The 21,980-nt window shown below is 45.8% G+C and overlaps 2 protein-coding genes and 1 long non-coding RNA gene across 5 annotated transcripts in view; 1 reads left to right on the top strand and 2 right to left on the bottom strand.

Annotated features, from left to right (window-relative positions):
- The first annotated feature begins 2,617 nt into the window (after positions 1–2,617).
- Positions 2,618–21,980, top strand: part of LOC121041813 (uncharacterized) — a 50,016-nt gene continuing 30,653 nt past the window's right edge. The window contains exons 1-2 of the long non-coding RNA XR_005795856.1: positions 2,618–2,720; positions 15,974–15,978. This is a non-coding gene — a long non-coding RNA (uncharacterized LOC121041813). The remainder of the gene's footprint in view (positions 2,721–15,973; positions 15,979–21,980) is intronic.
- Positions 2,865–7,424, bottom strand: FBXL22 (F-box and leucine rich repeat protein 22). Of its 2 annotated transcripts, none has more exons than XM_040492918.1 (2): positions 7,054–7,424; positions 2,865–3,959 (listed from the first exon to the last, which is right to left on the bottom strand). In XM_040492918.1, the coding sequence occupies exons 1-2, from the start codon at positions 7,386–7,388 to the stop codon at positions 3,623–3,625; spliced, it is 672 nt and encodes a 223-aa protein (XP_040348852.1). In that variant the 5' UTR covers positions 7,389–7,424; the 3' UTR covers positions 2,865–3,622. The 2 variants fall into 2 exon arrangements, with proteins under 2 accessions (XP_040348852.1, XP_040348851.1); XM_040492917.1 differs by having other exon boundaries at positions 2,865–4,311; positions 7,054–7,134.
- USP3 (ubiquitin specific peptidase 3) overlaps positions 13,141–21,980 on the bottom strand; it is a 73,373-nt gene continuing 64,533 nt past the window's right edge. For both annotated transcript variants that reach the window (XM_040492915.1, XM_040492916.1), the window contains 4 exons: positions 17,742–17,860; positions 16,407–16,520; positions 16,199–16,266; positions 13,141–13,959 (listed from right to left, as the gene is read on the bottom strand). In XM_040492915.1, the coding sequence (XP_040348849.1) occupies positions 13,794–13,959; positions 16,199–16,266; positions 16,407–16,520; positions 17,742–17,860 (467 nt within the window). In that variant the 3' untranslated portion in view covers positions 13,141–13,793. The remainder of the gene's footprint in view (positions 13,960–16,198; positions 16,267–16,406; positions 16,521–17,741; positions 17,861–21,980) is intronic.

The raw sequence follows: 21,980 nt of genomic DNA, 5'->3' as shown, positions 1-21,980 counted from the left end.
CCAGCTGGCACCATGTGGTGACTGGCATCAGCCTTCCACCGGGGAGCACCGTCCTGCCCGGGTGCCCGTGCCAAGGCTGTGCGCCCTCCCCCTAGCTTTTCCTCTGTGTAGCCATTGGCTGCCTTGGCCAAAACTGAGTCAAGAGTGCGTTCAGGAGCTGGAGAGTTTGTAGTCTGCTCTAATGGAAGCCGTGAGGACACTCGTAACCTCCAAGCCATTTTAAGTGGCTTTGGAACACAGGCTTCCGTCTCCCCTGGCATCTGTGGGGATGCCTTGGGCTTTCTGGCTGCACCCTTGCTGAACTGTGCCTGCTGATGGAACACAGACCCCGTGGGAGCTGGGGTCAATCTTCCAGCGTGGCTCAAATCAAGTGATGTCCTCCATCAAGTGTTCCTGGATCACCCCTATATAGACCCTGCTTGCTTCTTCCTGGTGCCCAGGCCTTGTGGGTTCTGCCAGGCACTTGGCTTTTCCAGGCCCCCACAGATGTGGATGTGAGGACGCCTCTCCCTACCCCAGCCCTCCAGGCAACTGCACATTTAGACCTGATCTCATCAGAGCGTCACAGAGAGGGTACTGGTCCTATTGTAGAGATAAACAGGCTCAGAGAGGTCATAACTTGTCAGAAGTGATGGATGGCAGAGCTGCAGATCACTCAACACTCCCCGCAACCCCAGATGATTGAGTCCATGGGTTAATTAGGCATGTGAAGTCCCTTGTTCTATGCAAATCTGAGAGAAGACCTGGAACATTGTTACTGATCAAGCAGGGGACTGACTGTTCTGTCAAGGGCTTTTTGCTCAGTGCCCACTGATGTGAACAGCACCTGTTAGAAGGCAGATCGGAGAGCCATCTCATCAGTGCCTGCCTTCTGGCTGTACCTCAGGTGGCCCTCACGCCCGGGGAGGGGGCGGGGCCCGATTCACACTGGAGAAATAGTGTTGGATGCAGCTGTCAGCACGGCTTCAGTTCTGTGGTCACTACAGCCTCAGTATGTGGGGGATTACTGGGCACCACAAGGGATTTAACCCTCATTTGTAAAAGAGCTTCCATAGGGAGAGGGAAAGGGGGCCTCAGGTTACCCTATTCCAGCTGAACTTGCAGTGACTTCTGCTTTACACACATAATGTCTTAATCCTTAGAAGAGCCCTGCAAGCAAGATTCTCTAGCAATCCCAATCCACAGATTAAAAAGCTGAGGGCCAGGGGCACCCGCCTGGCTCAGTCAGTTAAGCGTCCAACTCTTGATTTTGGCTCAGGTCATGGTCTCACAGTTCATGAGATGGAGCCCGAGTAGGACTCTGTGCCAACATCTCAGAGCCTGCTTGGGATTGTCTCTCCCACCCCCCCCCCCCCCCCCCCCCCCCCCCCCCAAAAAAAAAAACTTAAAAAAAAAAAAAAAAAAAAAAAGGTGAGGTCTGGAGAAGGCTGACTGCTCTCAGTCAGAGGAGAGCCAGAAACTAGGATTCTGTTGTTCCCCAGACTAAACCCCCCAACTCAGGGCAAACAGAACCTGCTGAGAATTCAGGCTTATCAGAGATAATAAAAGCAAAGCCCAGGGTTTAAGTGGTGCTATTTTAAACAAACATTTAACCCCATGGAAGCCTGAGCTTTCTTTAAACATTGTTTGCAGGAGTGGGGGAAAGGCCGGCAAGGCCTCCTTCTAGAGTCCGGAGCTATGGTGGGTAAACTGGAAAATTACCCACCCGGAGGAGTGGGGCCCTCCCATTCCAGAGTAGCTGCCGGCCTGAGGCAGCGGGCTCTCCCTACACAAGGGTGTGAAGGAACTATGCCAGGTGTGGCCTCAGTGCAATTACCCACCTGTTTCTGGGCTAAGCGCCGGCGAGACAAGGGGGCCTGGGCGCAGCTGAGGCCTTTTTGGCCGTCCCTGGAGGGGTTGGGATGGGCTGGGTTGCTGCTTGCCTGCCCACAGGTTCTGCCTGGAGAAATTTCAGCTCCTGGGAGTCACCTACATGTATATCATCTCTGCTTGGGGCCCTGGCTCCTGCGGGTAGGTTGGGTGGGGGACCTCCAGCTCTCATTTCCTGTTCACAATAACCTCTGAGGCCCCAACGGCCGCCCACATCCCTATTTCTCTGATCTCCTTTTCTGCTCACCTTTCCTCCTCACTCACTCTGCTTCGCCCACGCTAACCACCGGGCCTCCCCTAAGTCACGGGCTCTGCTCTTGGTCTGGAGCCTTGCACCGGCTCTTCCCTCCACCTGGAATATTTTCCTGCCAGATGCTGCTTGGCCCCCTCCCTCACTTCTTGTTTCAGATGCTGCCACTCAGGCTTATATTGATCAACCCCTTTTAAGTAGCTTCCCTCTCCCCAAACCTTCGCCAGCAGTTGCCAGACATCCCCTTCCCTGGTGCTTCCTCCCCACCTTCCGCCACCGTAGCTTTATTGTCATTTTATATACCAATTACTGTCCCTTCTACTAGAAGGTAAGCTCCGTGAGAATGGAATTTCCTCGCTGGTTCCCCAATATTGGGCAACCGTGAGTAGGGATGGAGAGCCTCTTTCCCAGAAAAGAAACACCTGGCCTCAAGTGCCTAAAGGCCATAGGTAACCGCTGGTGGTGGGCGGAGCCAGAGCGTGAGCGTCGCCTGCCCGCCGGCCCATGGCTCCCTGCCTTCCTCTCTTAACCCGAGTTTTCACCGCGTACCTGGGACCCGGAGGCTGCTGCCTGGACGAGAGCCTATACTTTGTGGCTAAAGGTGAGACATCAGTGACTAAAGCCCTGAAATTGTTAAGTCAAGGCGTGTGCCCATGTTGAGCAAGTCCAGCATGTAAAAATCTAACTTTGTATCAGCTTCTAATTGGTTTCATTATCAAGAGACTTAACCGGGGCTGCTGCTCTTGTTTTCAAATCTTTACTTAGGGTTTTTCAAACGATTTCTTCTGCCTTTGTGATAAGATAACCATAGAAAATAAGGATATGCTATTTATGAAAGAATCACATCTACCAGCGCATTTTCTAGAATTCTGTGTGCGGTCTCTGCTGGGGAAAGGCAAGCGGGCTCGCCCGGCCACCGAGCAAAGGTGCGGGCGACAGGGCCGCGGTGGCGGGTTCGGTGGCTCTCTCCGGCTGTGAGTCCCGGGTCCCCCACTTCTCCCGCCCGCTCGCGCTGCACGGAGGCCACGCTCCTGGGAAGCCGGAGCCGCAGACGTAGTGCGGGACGAGAGGCCGGCTGCGGAGGTCGCCCCACCCCCGTTCCTAGGGCGCTTGCGCGATGCCGGAGAGTTCCCGGTGGCCACGCCTCCCCGTGCGGGTATTTCGGCCCCCGCCAGGGATTGTAGTCCATGCGTGGTGCAGGCCTGTCCCGCTGCTGCAGGCAGTGTGTGGTTGAGGACCTGGGGCAGAAGGGCGTCGGGAAATGTGCTGGTGTTTACTGAGAAATATCCGAGTGTTTTCCCAGCATCCGGTTAATCTTGCACTCCTGTGCGTAAAACCGCCATTAATGTGAGGTAGGCATTAGTGTCCCAATTTTGCAGACAGGGAAACTGAGCTTCAGAGGTGTGACAACGCTCTGGGAGGTGGAGGGGCTGTGGTTGGAAACCAGGTTGCTCCTTCCGCCCGGCGGCCCTTGGCCGCGTGTCGTGCCTCGGCGCCGTCTGCCTAGCGCGGCAGTAGCTTACGAAGGGCAGTGCCGGGCGCCCTGGGGAGCTGGTCGGGGATCATCGTCGCGCTGTGCTCGGCTCGCAGCGCCAGGCGCGGGCACGCGGCGCTCAGGCGGAGCAGGCCGGCCGCGCTCACGTTGCGGCAAAAGTCCACGTGCAGGGTCTGCAGCGCGCGCCCGTGCGTCGCCACAGCAGCAAGCGTGCGGTTGGTGACGCGCGCGCAGTTCTCCAGGCGCAGCGCACGCAAGTGCTGGCAGCAGCGCAGTAGGCGCACGAGGCAGTCGTCGGTGACATGGCCGCATCCTGAAAGCGTGACGGACTCGAGGTTGGGGCACCTGCGGAGAGATCGTAGTGACCCCGGGAGGGGCCCGCGGGGTCGCGATTTGCGTCTGCCCTGGGCCGCGCCCGGTCCTGGAGCTCCCAGGCCAGGTTGCCCCCTAACAACGCTGGGACTCTCTGCATATTGTGGGCACGGAAACAGGGAAAGGGACTCAGCAAGTTTAAGGAACTTGGCCTGCGATGCCGCGGCCAGGATCAAAACCAAGGCTTCTGTCCCATTTCCCCTACTTTCTGCCTCTCCATTCCACCAAACTTTAATCTGTGTGGCTTTCAGCCTCGTGAGCCGCCCCTGGTCCTGCTGTAGGTGGACAACTCTGGATGTTCTTGGGTTCTCTCCAGACTTGTTTGCTTTGGGGTGAGAGAAGAGATGCTGGGTGACCAATCGAGTCTAGCTTCAAACTTAGGCCTTGATGCTCCTGGGAGGATGGTCAGGTGGGAACAAGGGTTTCCTGTAGGGTGGCTTAGAGACAGGCACATTCAACCCGTGAATCTGGGGTCGGGACATTTCTTCCAGTATGCCTGGCTCTGGGTTCTAGAGCCCGGGTTTCAGCTCAGTTAACTGAGACAGTTATTGCATGCCCACTGGGATGCCAGCCTAGAAAAGGTCAGGAACCAGAGTGAAGTGGGTATAGTCAGGGCCACTTCTACACAGTTTGGAGGCTCCTCTGCCCCAACCTAACCAGCACCTGCTGCTGAGAAGAATCTTGAGCAGAAGTTAGATTTGGCTTATTTGCGGTGTGACCTTTGCTAAACCACTCACTGAGCTTTAGTTTCTTGGGGGAAGTGGGGCAGGCACAGCAGGGAGGGAATAATGCCTACCGGTGGGGTTGTAGTGAAGATTGAGATGGGGGGTGTAAAGAGCCTTAGGGCCTTTTGTAGGCAATTGTAACTCACTTTTTCTGGGAGCACACAGAACCAGACAGCTTTGCAGTCAAGAAGGACCGGTCTCATGGGCAGGGGCCTTGGCTCCCTGTAGTCAGAAGGAGCTGGCGTCTAGACTGGGGCTTTCCCTTTCCCGATAAGCTTCTCCCTTAACCCCCTGACTGTACCAGACTGGGCACCACCTCATTTCAGGTGCTGAGCCCATTCCACCTCCCCAAGTTCACATGGCTTCTTTAGTCTTCATATCCAATCCTCTGTCTACACCCTGTTGTGTGAACGAGGGCTCAGGTAACTTGCCTGTAACTTAATTGCGCTCTGACCAAGGACAAATGCCTGAGCTGTGCTAGTCCTCCTTATCTGTCAAGCGGGAGAAATTATTACCTTCAGGGTGGTTATGATGATTAAGTGTTTAAGCCACAAAGATGGTGAGTGGTCCCTTTTGTTGTAAGAACCTTTAGAATAATCTTGCTTGTAGGAACAAAACAGAGAAAGCAGACTCCTTCCCTGCCATCCTTCCCTGTTTTCCCGTCTCTACCTGCCAAGAGCCGATTGCTTAAAGAACCGGATTTGGTGGATATTAGTATCCACTGTGTGCCAGTGCTACTGTGTCATTTAATCCTCTTAGCCTGTGAGAAAGGTGACTTATCCCATTTTAAAGATCAAGAAAGTAGGTTGAAAGAGTGTAAATGTTTGGGCTGGGCTCCCATGGTTGGACAGGAGCAGAGCTGGGAGACTCCGCACGGAACCCTGACCACCAAGCCCTTTGTTCTTTTTGTGTCACTGGGGCCCCTTGCTGCACCCACATGGTGCCACGAGGGACCTAATCCGTACCTTGTCAGCTCTCTTACAGCAAGAATGGAACAACTTGAGAGCAGGCGTGACCCTCCCGTATATGTCGCTCCAGTCTGATTTCCGGGCCTTGTTAAACCCATCAAGATGGCCTCATCCCGGCAGGGCCTAGCCAAGATGGGCTTTTCTTCCTGCTGCCTTAAAAAAAAGGCAGGGCGGGGCCACCACACTGTTTGCTTTCATTCCTGTCATGCTGCCAGTAAACAGCAGCTTTTAAACCTGGGTGGCAGCAAACTGGCGGAGCCTAGTGTGTTACCAACCAAGAGTGCTCTTCCTCAAAGTCAGGACAGGACTGGTAAATACAGGCTGAGAGAGAGGCTGGCAGCGGAAGTCTGCTTGTGTGGGCTACCTTAGGAGGGTGAGACCATGGAGGGTTGCCTGTGGCTCAGCCTCTACCCATGGTAGGCCTGACGGATGAGTACAGGATGTATTTGGGACATACTTACATCAGAAAATTAGGGGCAGCCTGGGTGGCTCAGTCAGCTGAGCTTCCGACTGGCTCAGGTCATGATCTTGTGGTTCCTGAGTTCCAGCCCCACCTCGGGCTCTGTGCTCACAGCTCAGAGCCTGGTGCCTGCTTCGCATTCTGTGTCTTCCTGTCTCTCTGCCCGTCCCCCATTCATGCTCGCTAGCTCACTCTCTCAAAAAATGAATAAACATTTAAACAAATTAATTTCGTCTAAAATTCAAATTTAACTGGATGTCTTGCATTTTTTTTTTTTTTTCCTAAAATCCAGTAATCCTAGGCTATGGGCAAATCACATGATCTCTCAGAGCTTTGATTTGCTCATTTGTAAAAATAGGCCAAAACACCCTTCCCTAGGGGTACAGTGAGATTAGTAAATTTCTAATGAGGAAACCATTCTTCAATACCACCACCCCTCCTCCCCCTGCAGTCTGGCTTGGTTCGACTAACCCAGAGCACCCTTGCTCTCCTTCCTTAGTTGCATGTCACAAACCTTGGAGTTTGTTTGCTAGGGGAAGAGTGGAGGTGGAAGCTAATAGCTGAGTCTAAGAACCTTTCCCAGGGCCTGACCTTGAAAATAGAGGCCCAGCCAGACCCCCTGAGGTCTTAATGGCTGCCAGGGTGGACAGCTGCCTGAATGCTTCCTCCTTGTGGCAGAAGCAGCTCCAGGACCTGTGAGGCTAAGAGGAAGAGAATCCCCACGACTGTACTCCTCATCGTCTGGGGACTGTGCTGTGGACAGGCCGGGACATTCTGCCTTGGGCCTAGTTAGATTCTCCCCCAAATGGAGCTATCTTGGTCTTGTGGTTTGTTCTTCCCTGTCCCCCAGAAGTCTCCTAGAGCTCTAGAATCCAGACCCCACCAAAGCCAGCTCTGCTCAGGAGGTGGCCTACCTGTCGCACACCTGGAAGAGGAAATCATTGACCAGACTCTCATGCCGGCTGCAGATGGTCCTCTGGAAGGCGCTCTTGAGCCAGTCCTCAATACTGCACACCTGCACGCGACTAGAGTACCAGCAGATGGAGAGGCTCCTGAGGGCTGGGCTCAGCAGGAAGTTGTCCTTCTTGAGTTCTACGAGGGAGTGAAAGTGCAGCAGGGGCCAGAGTGTGGGGTCCTCAAACACATCCTGGAGCTGGGGGCAGGTCCTGGCAAGGTTCTTCCTGCTGTCCTTGTCCAGGAAGGAGAAGAGGTGCAGCAGGCACTCCCGGTTGAGCTGGGTGAGATGCATGGTGTGCAGCAGCCACAGTGTGTGGCCGGAGCCCGGGGACCTGCCCTACCTCCTGCTCCTCCTCCCCCGCTCTGGGCTGGTGGACATATATGGTTGAGGAATGGTGTTTATTTTTGGCTAACAACTGGTGCTGAAGCTCTGAGAACGGGGGGGCCCCCCCCCCCAAGCCAAGATCTAGACATACGTGTAGCAGTCTGTGGTTCGGCTTATGTTCAGAGGAATTGAAAATCCTGGCAGAAAAGCAGGCTATTGAAGTTAAATAGCTTCCTTAAAAGGGATTTCTTTCCCTTTTAGCTGACAGTGGTGCTTAGCAGAGAGCTCTCTTGGCTCTTCCCAAGGCACTTTCATTGGAGGGTGGACGGCCAGACCACCTGTCTAGGCCTGCAGTCTCCGCTCACTGGGAGAGACCCTAATTATAAATTGTATGTTTTCATTTTCTAGTGTATCAATAGGAGTATTCTGTTTGACTTAGTAGGAAGCAGCCTGTTGTCTAGAGAGCTAAGGGTGACAGTTCTGTGTGCAGAGGGGGAAGGTGAAGCCATGGGTAATGCCCCCTTTCCTGTGAGTTTTGCAGGCCAGGCTGGACCACCTTCAAATCCTGCTACCCTCCACCAGGCGACTGGACTGCCTTGGCCTCCCAGCTGGCTGTTTTTTACCTTGAGTTGTTTCGCAAAGCTTCCCCTCAAGTAGCTTAGCTGTCAAGGTTCTTCGGTGTGTATTTGTGGAACCTTTTAAGCTTCAGTTTACTTGGCTTTACATCTTACTATTTTTCCGGCTAAGAGCCCTGCTGTATCTCGTCTGTATTTCCCAAAATGTCAGGATGGATAAGGTAGCTCTTAGTACAAAACTGCCTGAAACAATTCTAAGTATTTTAGCCTAAGCTTGCCCTTTAAGCCAGCCACACACCATCCTCTTTGTGAATGCCTTCATAACTGGGCCCCTGAGCCTAGGCAGGCTGCCTGGAGGCATCATCCCTTAAATTCTCCTTTCCTGACGTAATTTAGATTTCTCAGTACGTGGATCTATTTTCTAATACTCCACTCCCACTCCCATCCCGCATTCTACCATCCCGGATCCTACTGTATTCTGCTATTGTGAATTACCGGCATTGTATGCCCCTCTGTTAGTTTGTTTGGGGAAAGGCCAAAGGCTGCATGCTGCCTCATGAGGCATGGACCAGCTATTTCTCTGCTCCAGGGAACACCATCTAAGTAAGTTAGCTTTGTTCATTCTCCCATTTGATTGGAATTGGACATAAGGGGATACTAGGTGTCCAGTTGTGTGGCTATAATGCAGATGAATGCAGACTAAGGCTTAGTCATTCCTGGTGCAGCTTTGCCTTTGAAATAAGCATGATGCAGGGGTGCCTGGGTGGCTCAGTCGGTTGACTGACTTCGGCTCAGGTCATGATCTCGCAGTTTGAGTTCGAGCCCTGCACTAGGCTTGCTGCTGTTGGCACAGAGCCCACTTCGGATCCTCTGTCCCCTTCTCTCTGCCCCCCCCCTGGAGCCTACCACTCTCTCTGGGAAATAAACCCCAAACAAAACAAACCATAATTCAGCTAAGGAAACCTCTGAGACACCAGACTTAGCGGTCCCGTGTGCTTAGTTACCCCAGCACGGCCAAGGCGAAGTGGAAAGGGTGACTTTTCTTAAAAACATACACCAAGAGACCGCTAAAAGAAGCATTTCTCAAGGAAAGGGTCACTAGTCACAGCTAATGTTCCATACTAACCATTTTAATGGTTCACAAGTACAGCTGATAGCCACGGCCCCTCTTTGGCTCTGGTTGCACTTAGCCAGTCTAACGGTATGCTCGGCTGGGTTTTAATAGAAAGCCTTACGATCTCCACTTTCCCTCCCAGTTCCTTTCCAAACCAGTACTTTTCAGAGGGCTGACCTCTTAGAAATAGGTGGTTCTTTGAACTTCTTAAAAGGTTGGCCACTGGCAAGTCCTTGTGGTCTGTTGTGGCGTCCACAGAGTCCTGAGGCCCTGCTGGAACAGTTCCAGGCTGGCAGGGCCAACGTTCAGAGCCTGGGGGAGGGGAGGAATATCCCAGAACAGGGGGTGGGCCCACGGAGGCAGGCGGGCCTGCAGGGAGGGTCTGGACCGCCAGGGTGCTGTTGACAACTATGGCTCCCAGTTGGCCCGTGAGCCTCTGACCAGCACAGCTGCCTATGGGAGCTGGAGGCAAAACCATGTGCGCTTCTGGCACCTCTGTCTCCAAAGGTGGAAGACTGACAGGAGCAGGCCAATAAGTAAGAGGGGAAAAGGAGGGATGTGGAGGGGGGAGAGGGGGATGGTTCTTGTGTTTTCATTCTCCAGGGACCATGGGGGCAGAGGGGTCGTGTGTATATATATATTCAGTAAGCTCCTATATATATATATATATATATATATATAGGAGCTTACTGAAAACCAGAATGTTTATTTCTTAAGAGTGGCACTTTATTTGCCTGTCTTACTTTATTTAAAAGGTGACCAAGAAACATCCTTTGCTCAGAGCCCAAAAGCCAGTTCCTCAGGGTGGGGTCTAGCTCTGAAGGAGGCAAGCAGACGGCACTTGATAGGACGAGCTGTGCCAGGAGAGGCAGGGTGATCTCACTTGGCTCTGGTGCACACAGGCTGCTCCTCCAGCACCTGATGGCAGGTGCCAGGGTGTCCCTTCCCGCCACTATCTGTCCCTGCAAGTCACTCCATCCTGGCCTCTGTACTCTGGCGGCCCCAGATAGGGAGGGTTGAGAAGCAAACTGCTGACTGACTGACAAGGCCCATGGCTGGAGCAAGTGCACCATTACTTCCTTGGCTCCCATGAAAGGAGCTCAGAAATAATAGCCAAGAGGAAAGAGACCAGAAATTTAATGATACGTTCATCCATAAAACAGTTCAGGTTGGTGAAGCAGAAAAGGGATGTGATTACAACATAAGTGAAATTAGTCACTTGCACAGTTAATCCTCTCGCATCACACAAACGAGGCTTTCGCGGCAAACGGTCACATCAGACACAACCAGCACCGGCGGAGGGCAGGGCGCTCTGGAGTCCATCATGCTCAGACCCGCGAGGCGATGCGGAGACCTTGCCCTCCAGCATGACCCACCACGTGGCTGCCTCTTCCTGCACCGCAGCCCGTTCCTGTGGCTACACCCCAGTCCCCTGGGACCGGTGCCCTGGCCGCAGAAACAGACTGCTCACGAGCCTTTTCAGGGCCCAGTGAAGAGGTCACTTGAGCCACAGAGTACATGAGGGAGTTTAGGGGACGCTGGGGGCCGAAGTGGGAGAAGCGTATCTAAATAGACTTATGTACACTAAACCAATGAAAGAGGTTTGGCTGTTAAGAAATAAAGATGTCCCCAACTGCAGAACCAAGCTGCTGAGTAGGTTCCCCAGGTGAGATACACATTTAACACTTGACCGGGGCCTGTACACTTCACTGGTTTAATTCTATTACATTTGTCATCACTAGACACTGAGTAGAATACAGTGGATAAGCAAAGGTTTCTCCACCATGGAGAGAGATTTGTGTTGCCACAAACTGTTTCTATCACCCACCTGTGTGGGAGGACTTCTGAGGAAGTTTTCTTGTTCCAGGGGAGAGGTGTGACAGCATGAGGCACCACCTCAGCATAAGCTCTCTGCGCGAGAAGCCACACACACACAGACGACATGGCACAAGGGGAAAGCCCTGAAGAGCACACAAAGATCAGCTTTTAAAATAGGTGTGATAAGGCTACACAGTTAAATTTTGTAAATACGAATAGGCACATTTACATCACTGGTGTTCAAATGCACAGTTCAAATGGATCCAATCACTTTTCCAAACAGCCTTCCTTCATAACACCATTCAAACATTCTGCTTAAGTAAAATCAAGCACTAAAAATACTCTAAAAATTCAAAGAGGAAATGTGTCCATCTCTTAAGCCAATGATGTTACCTGTCTAAGGACCACCTTCCCCCAGCAAAGCAGTCTGGCTGTCACTAAGTTCCTTTTGGTACGAAAAGACAGTTTTTCTCCACCAATATCAACACTGCCCAAGGCTTTATTGTTGAAGTCGTAGCAGCTGCCCATTAAGAGGGAATAATCTAAGTGCAAATGTTAGAAGTCACAGCTATATACCATCTCAGTAAAAGAGCCTGAATTCATAGGGGATACTGAACAAGAAGATGCACATTCCAAGTTCAATTACATGTGGTGTTAATATATTAATAGGTCAAATTATGTGAAACTTTCACTTTTGTAGATCAAAAAAGCAAATACCACAAACTTCCTATGGTTCAACCTAATGTAATTTAGAAGTGTAAACTATTTAAAATATATGTTGCCCTCTTAATTATCTTCCTAGACTCTGTTTCTAAGGTGTCAGACCTAAACATAAAGGCAAAGCTTTTTTCTCTGGAGTGAAAATTTAGACCACTGCTATCTAAGAGAACTGCCCTAGACCTAAGCAGTCCTATGCCACATGTGGCTGCTGAGCACTTGGAATGTGGTTTGTGTGACCAAAGAAGTGAGTTTGAAATTTAATTGAAAAAAATATATAATGTTTATTTTTGAGGGGGGGGGATGGGAGGGGCAGAGAGGAGATACAGAATCCGAAGCAGGCTCCAGACTCTGAGCTGTCAGCACAGAATCTAATGTGGGGCTCGAGCTCAGGAACCAAGAGATCATGACCTGAGCCAAAGTTGAACATTTAACCTTCTGAGCCACCCACGCGCCCCTAAATTTAATTTTACTTAAATGTTAACCACATATAACTGGTGACCACCATAGTGGATAGTACACGTTTAGACACAATTGCAGTTTTCTCCTGGCTATGTTAAAGTGTTGAGCAGCTGATTTTTGCTCTGAGAGAATAGGAGATCTACCTAGCTAATACTGAAATGGAGCCACATCTTCTCTTGCAACTTCAAATATCCACCCTGAGGACAGCTGTTAGACTTTATTTTACATTCATGCACTTAAAACTTGACAGTTTTTTCTTTTAATAGAAAAAAACAAGATTACCAAAAAGTCTGGTAGGTTGGCTTAATATGAAATACATTCTGCCCCTTGTGACTTGTAGACACTTGAGAAGAAAATAAAGGCTGGAATGAGAGATGAACCTGAAAACCGTGCCTAGTCCTAAGGTGCAACCCTCTCTGGGAGTCCCTTTCTCTGATTCCTTCATCAGTGCTGCCACTGCCCCCCACCCCACCCCCAAATCAACAATCCTGGAACACTTGCAGAAATCACAATTACCTTAGATGGAATTCTGGTTCCAAATTTCAGTTTGAGTTAAATCTTAATGGAGCTTGTACCTATGTTTCTTGAACACAGTTTTAAAACCAAGACTGCTACACTCAAGAATAGAAACTCTCTGTTCACAGTGAGAATATTTTCAGCTTGCTCTGCTATCAGGATAGGCCAGTGGGAGTTGTTAAAACCCAAAGTAGCAAAGACTCAAATTTCCTTCTGGGAAGTGTAGGTGATGGTCAAATCAGCTCTGGAGGTCAGCATCTCAACTTGAGATGGCCAAGCAAGAAATAAGGCAAAAGTGGACAGGTAGTTCCTTCCATCCAGCACCACGGACAGTGGGGGAACTAGAGTCTGATTCTAAAGGCAAACAAGCTGTGGTCTCCTCACCTGACAGTATCTATACCGTGTAGCTGAGTCACAGACATTTTTAAACACTAAATGTATCTGGTCTTATCTGGACTTTTCTGTACTCTTCTCTCCATGAAAACACACGCAAGCAAAAAATAACCCCGAAACAAAATAAAACTTCAAAGGACTAATTCTTGAATTTGCAGTATAGGTACAAGTGATCCAACAAATTTATTTAATCAGTGCTGATAAGCAGCAGCCTTGAGAGATACCAAGAGCAGCAATCACCTGGTCTACTTAATGATGCTCTCCCAGTTACCTCTTAAAATCGAAAAGAACGATTACTGACAGTCACTGAAATCTTGTGGGCCACAAATGATGTGCGCACATGATCCTGGATTTCGAGTCCACCTGATCTCCCATTACAGCTGTGAAAGGCAGCAGGCAGTTCTGCTCTTCGCAATCAGGAACATATCTTGCTTTCAGCATGTGACAGTAACAAAGCATTGATGTAAATGTGCCTCAAAGTGAGAATTGAAAACATTAATATAAAAAAAGTCAAATAGAACTAAGTTCTTGAAACTACATATAAAAACAATTATTACAACTAAAGCAGCAAATCAAAGTATCTGCTGAGGTTTTCTGGTAGAACTAAAAAAAAAATTAGTTGGTGCCCATGTTTAATATGTCACTACCATTGACAAAACTAAACCAAAAATAGGAAATTGAAAAGTGCATAATGAAATTAAATCTCGGATCAAGTATTTACGGAAAACTGGAAATGTTTGTCCGGTATAGTTGACAAATAATGATTTAAAGGAGGTATTAAAGTTTATCTGATCCAGCTTTGGCCTGGCGTTCCACATAAAAAAGGATGTAGGCCTTTGCCTTCACAACGGTGTCTTCATCAGTCAGCGTTACAGTACTGTCATTGAAATGGAACCAGCGACCTTCATGAGTTGCATATGCTGTGTAATGTCCAGAACCGACCCTATAAGGAAACGTAAAAAAAATGAAAGAAAAGGACTACAGAAATAACAGAAGGATCTGCGCAATCATATAATCTGTTAGATATGCAATAAATTATAAATACTGTAATAAAGAATAAGTCCTAGGGACTTGTGGTTTAAGATGGCGGACTAAACTCGTGTGTATGTTCCTCAAAACTCACGGAAGTAACAATGAATGTGCAGGCATTGGAAATAAGAGGGAAGAGGGCCATTGAATGAGCAGGAACTGAAGATGTTCTACATCACCTAAAAGCAGTGTTCACATAGCACTGGGTTAATGGAAACACCAAAGGGGCCAAGGAGCTCAACCTAACAAGCATGGGTCTAGGCTTATGGACACATGGAAAAGTGAGGAACAGATTTCCATCACAGCCTTGGAAAAAACCTGAGCTTAAGAAAGTAATCTGCCTCCAGGAAAGGGCTTTTCTCTCTCAGCATGACCCACCCACTCAGCCATACAGTCAGCCCTATAGTCAGCCCTCCCAGATGAGAGAAAAGCCTCAGGTAGAACAGACACTTTTCGTAAATGCTAGACAAACCCTTACCATTTATCAATAATAATATCATCTATTAGGATTCTAAATAGCCCCAAATCATCAAACCCTTGGGGGGGGGGGCAGCGGTGGGGACACAGTATGAAAGAAAAGTACTGGGAAGAACAAGCAATTAACCACTAACAAATTTAATGCAGAAAACCAAAGAGCTTTAAAAATTCTTATTAATACCAATGGTTTAAAAAAGATAGCGCAACCATAAAACAAAAATGTTTGTTAGGAAAAGGAGTTACCAGAAAAATGGGATTGCCATGGTATCAAAAATGTCATCTTCAATTTGGGTACAGATGAAATCCAAATTGGTGATTTGGAAAAATAGGCCATGGCAGTCTTAAGAAACAGAGATGGAAATCATTAAACAACGGTTAAAATGTGGAAAAGAACCAGAAAATTCACTATATAATAGTCACCCCTTGTCCTCAGTTTCCCTTTCCACGGTTCAGTTTACCACAGTCAGCTGCGGTCCAAGAGATGATGCTTTCTAATATATTGTCCAAAGGTCAAGAGAAGCCTAACACTGTCACAATTATAATTAATATTATAATTGTTTATAAATTAAGCTATCATAGGTATGTCTGTATGTACATGAAAAAATAAAGTGTATATATAGGAGTTGTTACTATGATTGTAAGCATCCACTTGGGAGTCTTGGAATGTATCTTTGCAGATACGGAGGGATTGCCACACATGTAACAGGGAGAGAATGGGGTGGAACAAACAATATTTCCATGAGCTGAGGACACCAAAGAGTGTCCCTATCAACTACTAAGCCAGGAATACAGCTACTATAATTTCTTAAATCCGAAGAGAGAGGATCCTACAACCTTCCAGTAAGTAAAAAAAAAGTTGCCTATAAAGAGATGAGAATCAGACCTGTAGTGGACTTGGCCCTGGAATGATGAAGTCAAGGGAGCAATGTCTACAAAGTTCTGAGGGAAAAGGGTTCTCAACGCGGATAGGGGTTTGTCCATGTTTAAAAGTAAAATAGCCATTCTCAAGGAATCAGAAAGCATAAACTAGTAACAAAATTACCAGAAAAAAATTATTCAATAAAATAAAAAAATCTTTAAACAGATGATATGAAGTAAGTTACTCCAAATAATTTCCCATTTTACCCCAATTTAAAAGTCAAATGGCAAAGGAAATAAACAACTTTGGAGTAAAGTCTACTGAGGATTTTGTGGACAAATAGGTTCTCAATGCTGAGCTCAAATGAACCCTTCTCCATTTTGCTTTCATGTGCCTTTTCTTCTAACTTCACAACATCCTCTCCAGAACATTCTTTGACACCACGACTGAAAGAAAGTTCTACCTCACCTGTGTTATGAATCTGAAACCATTTTTAAGGAGTTGACGGAGAATGATCAAGAGTGGTGCAAAATTGCAGGTCTTCGCTGTGCTTTTTATTTTTTTTAGCGTTTACTTATTTTTTGAGACAGAGACAGAGTGTGAGTGGGGAAGGGGCAGAGAGAAAGGGAGACACAGAATCAGAAGCAGGCTCCAGGCTCTGAGCTGTCAGCATACACCCTGACGCGGGGCTCGAACCCACAAACTGTGAGATCATGACCTGAGCTGAGGCTGGAAGCTTAACTGACTGAGCCACCAAGGTGCCCCTTTGCTGTGCTTTTCGAAAACCAATCATAAGAAAAGCCACTGACACACTTACCCAGAACCATGGTGCACCACCACAGCAGCAAGGTCATACAGGCAGCTCTCCGGGCCACTGTTCTCAGGCTATAGAACAAGGGAGAAGACATCCAGGACTGAGTTAGGAGCAGGGGTCAATGACACCCCAGCTCCTATCAATGTGAAGACTTAATTTTACTGAAAAGCCATCTTAGCACCTCCTAGCAAAGGTAATTAATTTACCATACCTCTAGTAAGTAGCATTTCATGTCTAGGCCTCTCAATGGAAATTCTACATAGGTATCAACTTTGTTTCTTAAATATGCAGTCCAGTGAAATCGTTTCAGATGTAAGCATAGTACCTGGATGAGAGATAAGGACAAAGATTGTAAAAAAAAACCCAAAAACACCTAATTTCCCTTTCAGTAAAATTAGCTACTTGGTACTAATAACTCTCAGTAATATTTTAGGTGGCCTATCATTTCTTTTTTTTTTTTTTTGAACCTTGATAGTACATTCTTCCACATACCATATTATGATATTGTGATTTATAATAAATATAACACCTGAAATTAATACAACACTGTAGTTAACTGACTGGAAATAAAAACTAGAAAATATATATGCTAAGGGTTTAGGAGCTGTATGGAAAGGGGGTTAAGACCTAATATACATATATATATATTATATACATATATATATTATATATACACTATGTATTTTCTAAAATAATTATATATACTTTATATAATGTTATATATTTAATTAGACTTATATAGTATATATATTATATATGTATTTCCACACAGCTCCTAAACTGTTAGAATTTCCAAAGGGATGGCCATATAGGTGTCTTTGTTATGCCAATAAGGTAACTTGTTGACTGCCTCAAAGGATCGGGCGTGGTTGCCAGGGGTCCAACCATGTGATTACAGAATTGGAACTTTCAGTCTCCCCAACCCAACTCTCCAGGTAGGGCAGAGGGGCTGAAAGTTGAACAACTGCCAACAGCCAATGACTTAATCAGCCATGCCTATGTAATGAAGGCTCCATAAAAATCGTAAAGGAGACGTTTGGAGAGCTTTCAGATGGGGAACCAGAACACTTCAAAGTGCTACTGTGCCAGGCCCAAACTCCACAAGGACAGAAGCTCCTCTGTTCAGGACCCTGCCCTATGCATCTCCTCATATACATGTCTAGCCTGTTGGGCAGAAGCATAAAGTAACAAGCTGCATTTGCTGGGCTTCTGAAGCAGAGGTAGTCTTATGGGACTGAGCCCTGAACCTGTGGAATCTGATCACTATCACTGGCTTTGACAGTGTCAGAGTTGCACTGAATTGTAGGACACCCAGCTGGCTGCTTAGCAGTGGTGTGATAGGAAACCATCCTCTCCACATACTGGAAATTGTGATCAGGACACATTAATTATACATTCTCAAAGGGTTTATTTACCTCTTGCTGAAAACTCTAGAGACCAATACAGAATAGATCACATAGGCTAAAGTTACAAAAATAATTTGTCTTCTCATCAATCATAAACATTTTTCCCCTCAAAATTGCATAATTTGAAACTCCATGCTTACCTTGGGTAGTTTCTGAATCCAAAACTTTTTAGTGGATTTTTGTTTCTTTTTGCATTTGTGGCACATATATAACTCTGTCTCATCGAGTTCTTCTAAGTCAGTAAAACTGCGAAGACAATCTAAAACCAAATTGATTTTGGCGACATTAAAACAGAAAGCCTTCTATAGAGACAGTGTGCTGTAGAAAACAGACTGAACTTTGAAGCTGGACAACTATGGCTCAAATCTCAGCTTTATTAGCTTTGTGACCTTGGAAAAGTCAGCCTTTCTTGGTTGCAAAATGGATACCAAAAAACCCAAAACAAACCCACTTTGAAGAACTGCTGTGAGGAAAATAACGTGTGAAGTTCCTGGCCATTATGTCTGACATCTGGTAGTGATCAGTTAACGACAGGTGATACGGTTATTGGGTTTGTTGCTTCTAATGAAGAATTAGTCTGTATCATTTTGATGAAAATGGTTTCCTTAAATCCAAGTTTGAGCCACAACTTTCTCTCAATGTCTTACATTATAGTTGGACAAAGTCAGATCCAACATTTTCAGTCATAACTTACTTAAAAACATGGATTGCAGGAAACGACATTACTGACCTTCCTGCTATACCTCCAGTGAATCCTTTGTTCCAGGCTCTACTCTGAATCCACTAGACAAACCACAGATAGTTGTTTTTTTTTTTTTTTTTCTTTTAAAGGTTTAACTGTGTAATCTGGGGTTTGGCGTACTGCAGCCCCAAGCCAAATCCAGCTAGTTGGTTTTGTAAATAAAGTTTTCTTGGAACACAGACACACCCACTCATTTATATATCATCTGTAACTGCTTGTACACTTAACAGCAGAGTTAAGTAGTTGGGATGCAGAACTTCTGTGCGATAATGCCTAACATATTTATATCTGGCCTTTTATAGGAAAAGTTTGCCAACTCCTATTGTAATCAGTAAGGTATGCATTGTTCTGTAGAGAAATAATACTCTTTTTAGAGAAGAATATGAATGCCTGTACCCAGCCCTCAGGTAAAAAAAAATGGATTCTCTCTAGTACTGGAGGAGCCAGACTTTATGTATATATATGGCTTCCCCTAGAGTTCTGCAGTGAACGACCTAAACGGCCATGTGTGGGAGCCCTGCTAGGAGTTTCCTGTATCTTCCCACTCACAAACCCCGTATTTCCCCCTAGAAATAGCCATTATCCTGAATTCTGTACTGTCTTTTTGCTTGCCTCTCTAGACCACATATATGCACATATGCATCTTTAAACAATATAATGTTTGAAAAGTTGGGTAGCAAGCACAAACCTATCTATATAAGGAAAAGGGACACTGGTCTCTGTACTCAAGAGTTTTCAGGTCATAGTCCATGCGGGCTTCCATGAGACAGTATAAGGAAGAGCCTGGGAGTGCACGGGCCAATGTGTGGAAAAGGGGACCATGCATTCTTTGTGGGATTTTTTTTGAGGTATAACTGGCACATATTATTTTCAGCTGCACAACATAATTCAGTATTTGTACTGTGAAATGATCACAATAAGTCTAATTAATATCCATCACCATACGTAACATAGTTTAATTTTTTTTTCCTGTGGTGAGAACTTCTGATTTCTCTTAGCAACTTTTAAACATACAATACAGTATTATTAACTGTAGTCAGCATCTCAAATTGTATCCCAATGACTTACTAACTGCAAGTTTCTACTTTTTGATCCCCTTCACCCATTTTGCCCACCCCCCCATCCCTCACCTCTGGTAACTACCAATTTCTTTTCTGTTATCTATGAGCTTGGATTTTTTTGTTGTTGGTTTGGTTTGTTGTTTTGTTTTTTTTTTTTTTTTTAGATTTCACATAGAAGTGAGATCATAAGGTATTTGTCTTTCTCTGACTTGTTTAACTTAGCATAATGCCCTTGAGTTCCATCCATGTTGTTGTAAATGGCAAGCAAGATTTCATTCTTTATGGCTGAAATATTCCATTGTATAAATATGTTGTCTTTATCCATTCATATAACAGTTGCTTCTATATCTTGATTATTGTAAATAATGCTGCAATGAACATGGGGATCATTTATATCTTTTCAAGTTAGTATATTCATTTTCTTTGGGAAAATACCCAGAAGTGGAATTGCTGCGTCATCTGGTAGTTCTACTTTAATTTTTTGAGGAAGCTCCATACTGTTTTCCATAGTGGCTACACCAATACACATTTTGACCAGTGTACTCCACATCTCTGCCGACACGTTATTTCTTATATTTTTGATAACAGCCATTCTGACAGTTGTGAGGTGATACTTCATTGTGGTTTTCATCTGCATTTCTCTGATTATTAGTGACATAGAGCATCTTTTCATATACCTGTTAGCCATCTGTAGGTTATCTTTGGAAAAATGTCTATTAGGATCTTCTGCCCATTTTTTAAATGGAACTGGTTGTTGTTTTGTTGTGTTTTGCTACTGAATTATATGAGTTCTTTATATATTCTGGATATTAACCCCTTAGCAAATACTATTTGCAAACATTTTCTCCCATTCAGTAGGTTGCCTTCTTATCTTATTTCCTTTACTGTCCAGAAGCTTTTTGGTTTGAAGTTATTCCTCTTCTTCTAAGTAGGCTTCAAGCCCAGTGTGGAGCCCAATGCAGGGCTTGAACTCATGACCCTGAGATGAAGACCTAAGATAAGATCGAGACTCAAATGCTTAACCATCTGAGCCACCCAGGCACCTCTGAAGTAATCCCTCTTACTTATTTTTCCTTTTGTTGCCTTTGCTTATGGAGACAGATTAAAAAAGTCACTGCCAAGACCTATGTCAAGGAACTTACCTCCTATGTTTTCTTCTAGGATCTTCATGGTTTCAGGTCCTAGGCTCCAGTCTTCAAACCATTTTGAGTTAAAAAAAAGTATTCCACTTTCACTCTTTTGCATGTGACTGTCCAGTTTTCCCAACATCATTTATTGAAGAGACCATCCTTTCCCTTGTATATTCTTGGCTCCTTTGTTGTAAACTGACCATGTATGTATGGACTTATTTCTGGATTCTCTATTCTGTCCCACTGATAAATATGTCTGTTTCTATGCCAAAACCATACTGTTTTGATCTGCTATAATTTTGTAATTTAGTTTAAAAGCAAGGAGTGTGGGGCACCTGGGTGGCTCAGTTGGTTGAGCATATGACTCTTGGTTTCAGCTCAAGTCATGATATCATAGTTTGTGAGTTTGAGCCCCGCATCGGGCTCCATGATGGCACTGTGGAGCCTGCTTGGGACTCTCCTGCTCTCCCACTCTCTGTCTGTCAAAACAAATGACTAAACCTAAAAAAAAAAAAAAAAAATCAAGGAGTGTGATGCCTCCTGCCTATCTGGGGTCTTTTGTGGTTCCACACAAATATTAGGATTATTTATTCTACTGTGAAAAATACCATTGGAATTTTTATGAGGTTGCAGTGAATCTGGGGATTGCTTAGGGTAATATGAACACTTTAACAACATTAATTATCCCAATCCATGGGCATGGTATATCTTTCCATTTATTTGTATCCTTTAATTTCTTTCTTCATTCTTACAGTTTTCATTGTACAGGTCTTTTACCTCAGTTAAATTTATTCTTAGGTATTCTTTCTGATGCAACTGTAAAGGGACTATTTTATCTTTCTGACAGTTCATTATTAGTGTATAAAGTGCAATAGTTTTTTGCTATAATGATTTTGATGTTAAAACTTGAATATGCTTTTTGGTGGAATCATAAGGGTTTTTCTATATATAATTCTGTGTCATCTTTGAAATAGGATGCCTTTTTTTTCCCTTGCCTAATTGCTCTGGTGAGGATTTTCAATACTATATTGAATAGAAGTGGTGAAAATGGACATCCCTGTTTTATTCTCTGCTCTGGGGAAAGGCTTGCAGCTTTCACCATTCAGTATTATGTTAGGCTGTGGGCTTGTCCTATATGGCCTTTACTATGTTGAGGAAAGTACCCTCTATATCCACTTTAAGAATTTTTATCATAAATGGGTGTTGAATTTTGCCAAATGCTTTTTATGCATCTACTGAGATAACCATAGAATTGTTATCCTTCATTTTGTAATGTGTTGTATAACACTGACTACCTTGCAGATGTTAAACCTTCCCTGCATCCCTGGAACAAATCCTACCTGATTATGGTATATGAACCTTTAGTGTACAGTTGACCCTTGAACAACACAGAGATTCAGGGCATTGATCCCCTGTGCAGCTGAAAATCCATGTATTAAAAAAAAT

Source organism: Herpailurus yagouaroundi, unplaced genomic scaffold, assembly GCF_014898765.1.
Source record: "Herpailurus yagouaroundi ecotype Mexico unplaced genomic scaffold, PumYag 184, whole genome shotgun sequence".
NCBI classification, from domain to species: domain Eukaryota; kingdom Metazoa; phylum Chordata; class Mammalia; order Carnivora; family Felidae; genus Herpailurus; species Herpailurus yagouaroundi.
This window is presented reverse-complemented; position numbering and strand designations above follow the sequence as displayed.

Bases quoted from the DNA above. Each gene is read 5' to 3' on its own strand.
- FBXL22 (XM_040492917.1), bottom strand. From the start codon at position 7,096: ATGAGAGTCTGGTCAATGATTTCCTCTTCCAGGTGTGCGACAG. The intron at 4,312-7,053 runs GTAGGCCACCTC...CTCACCCCAAAG, and splicing joins CTCTTCCAGGTGTGCGACAG to CAAACAAGTCTGGAGAGAAC.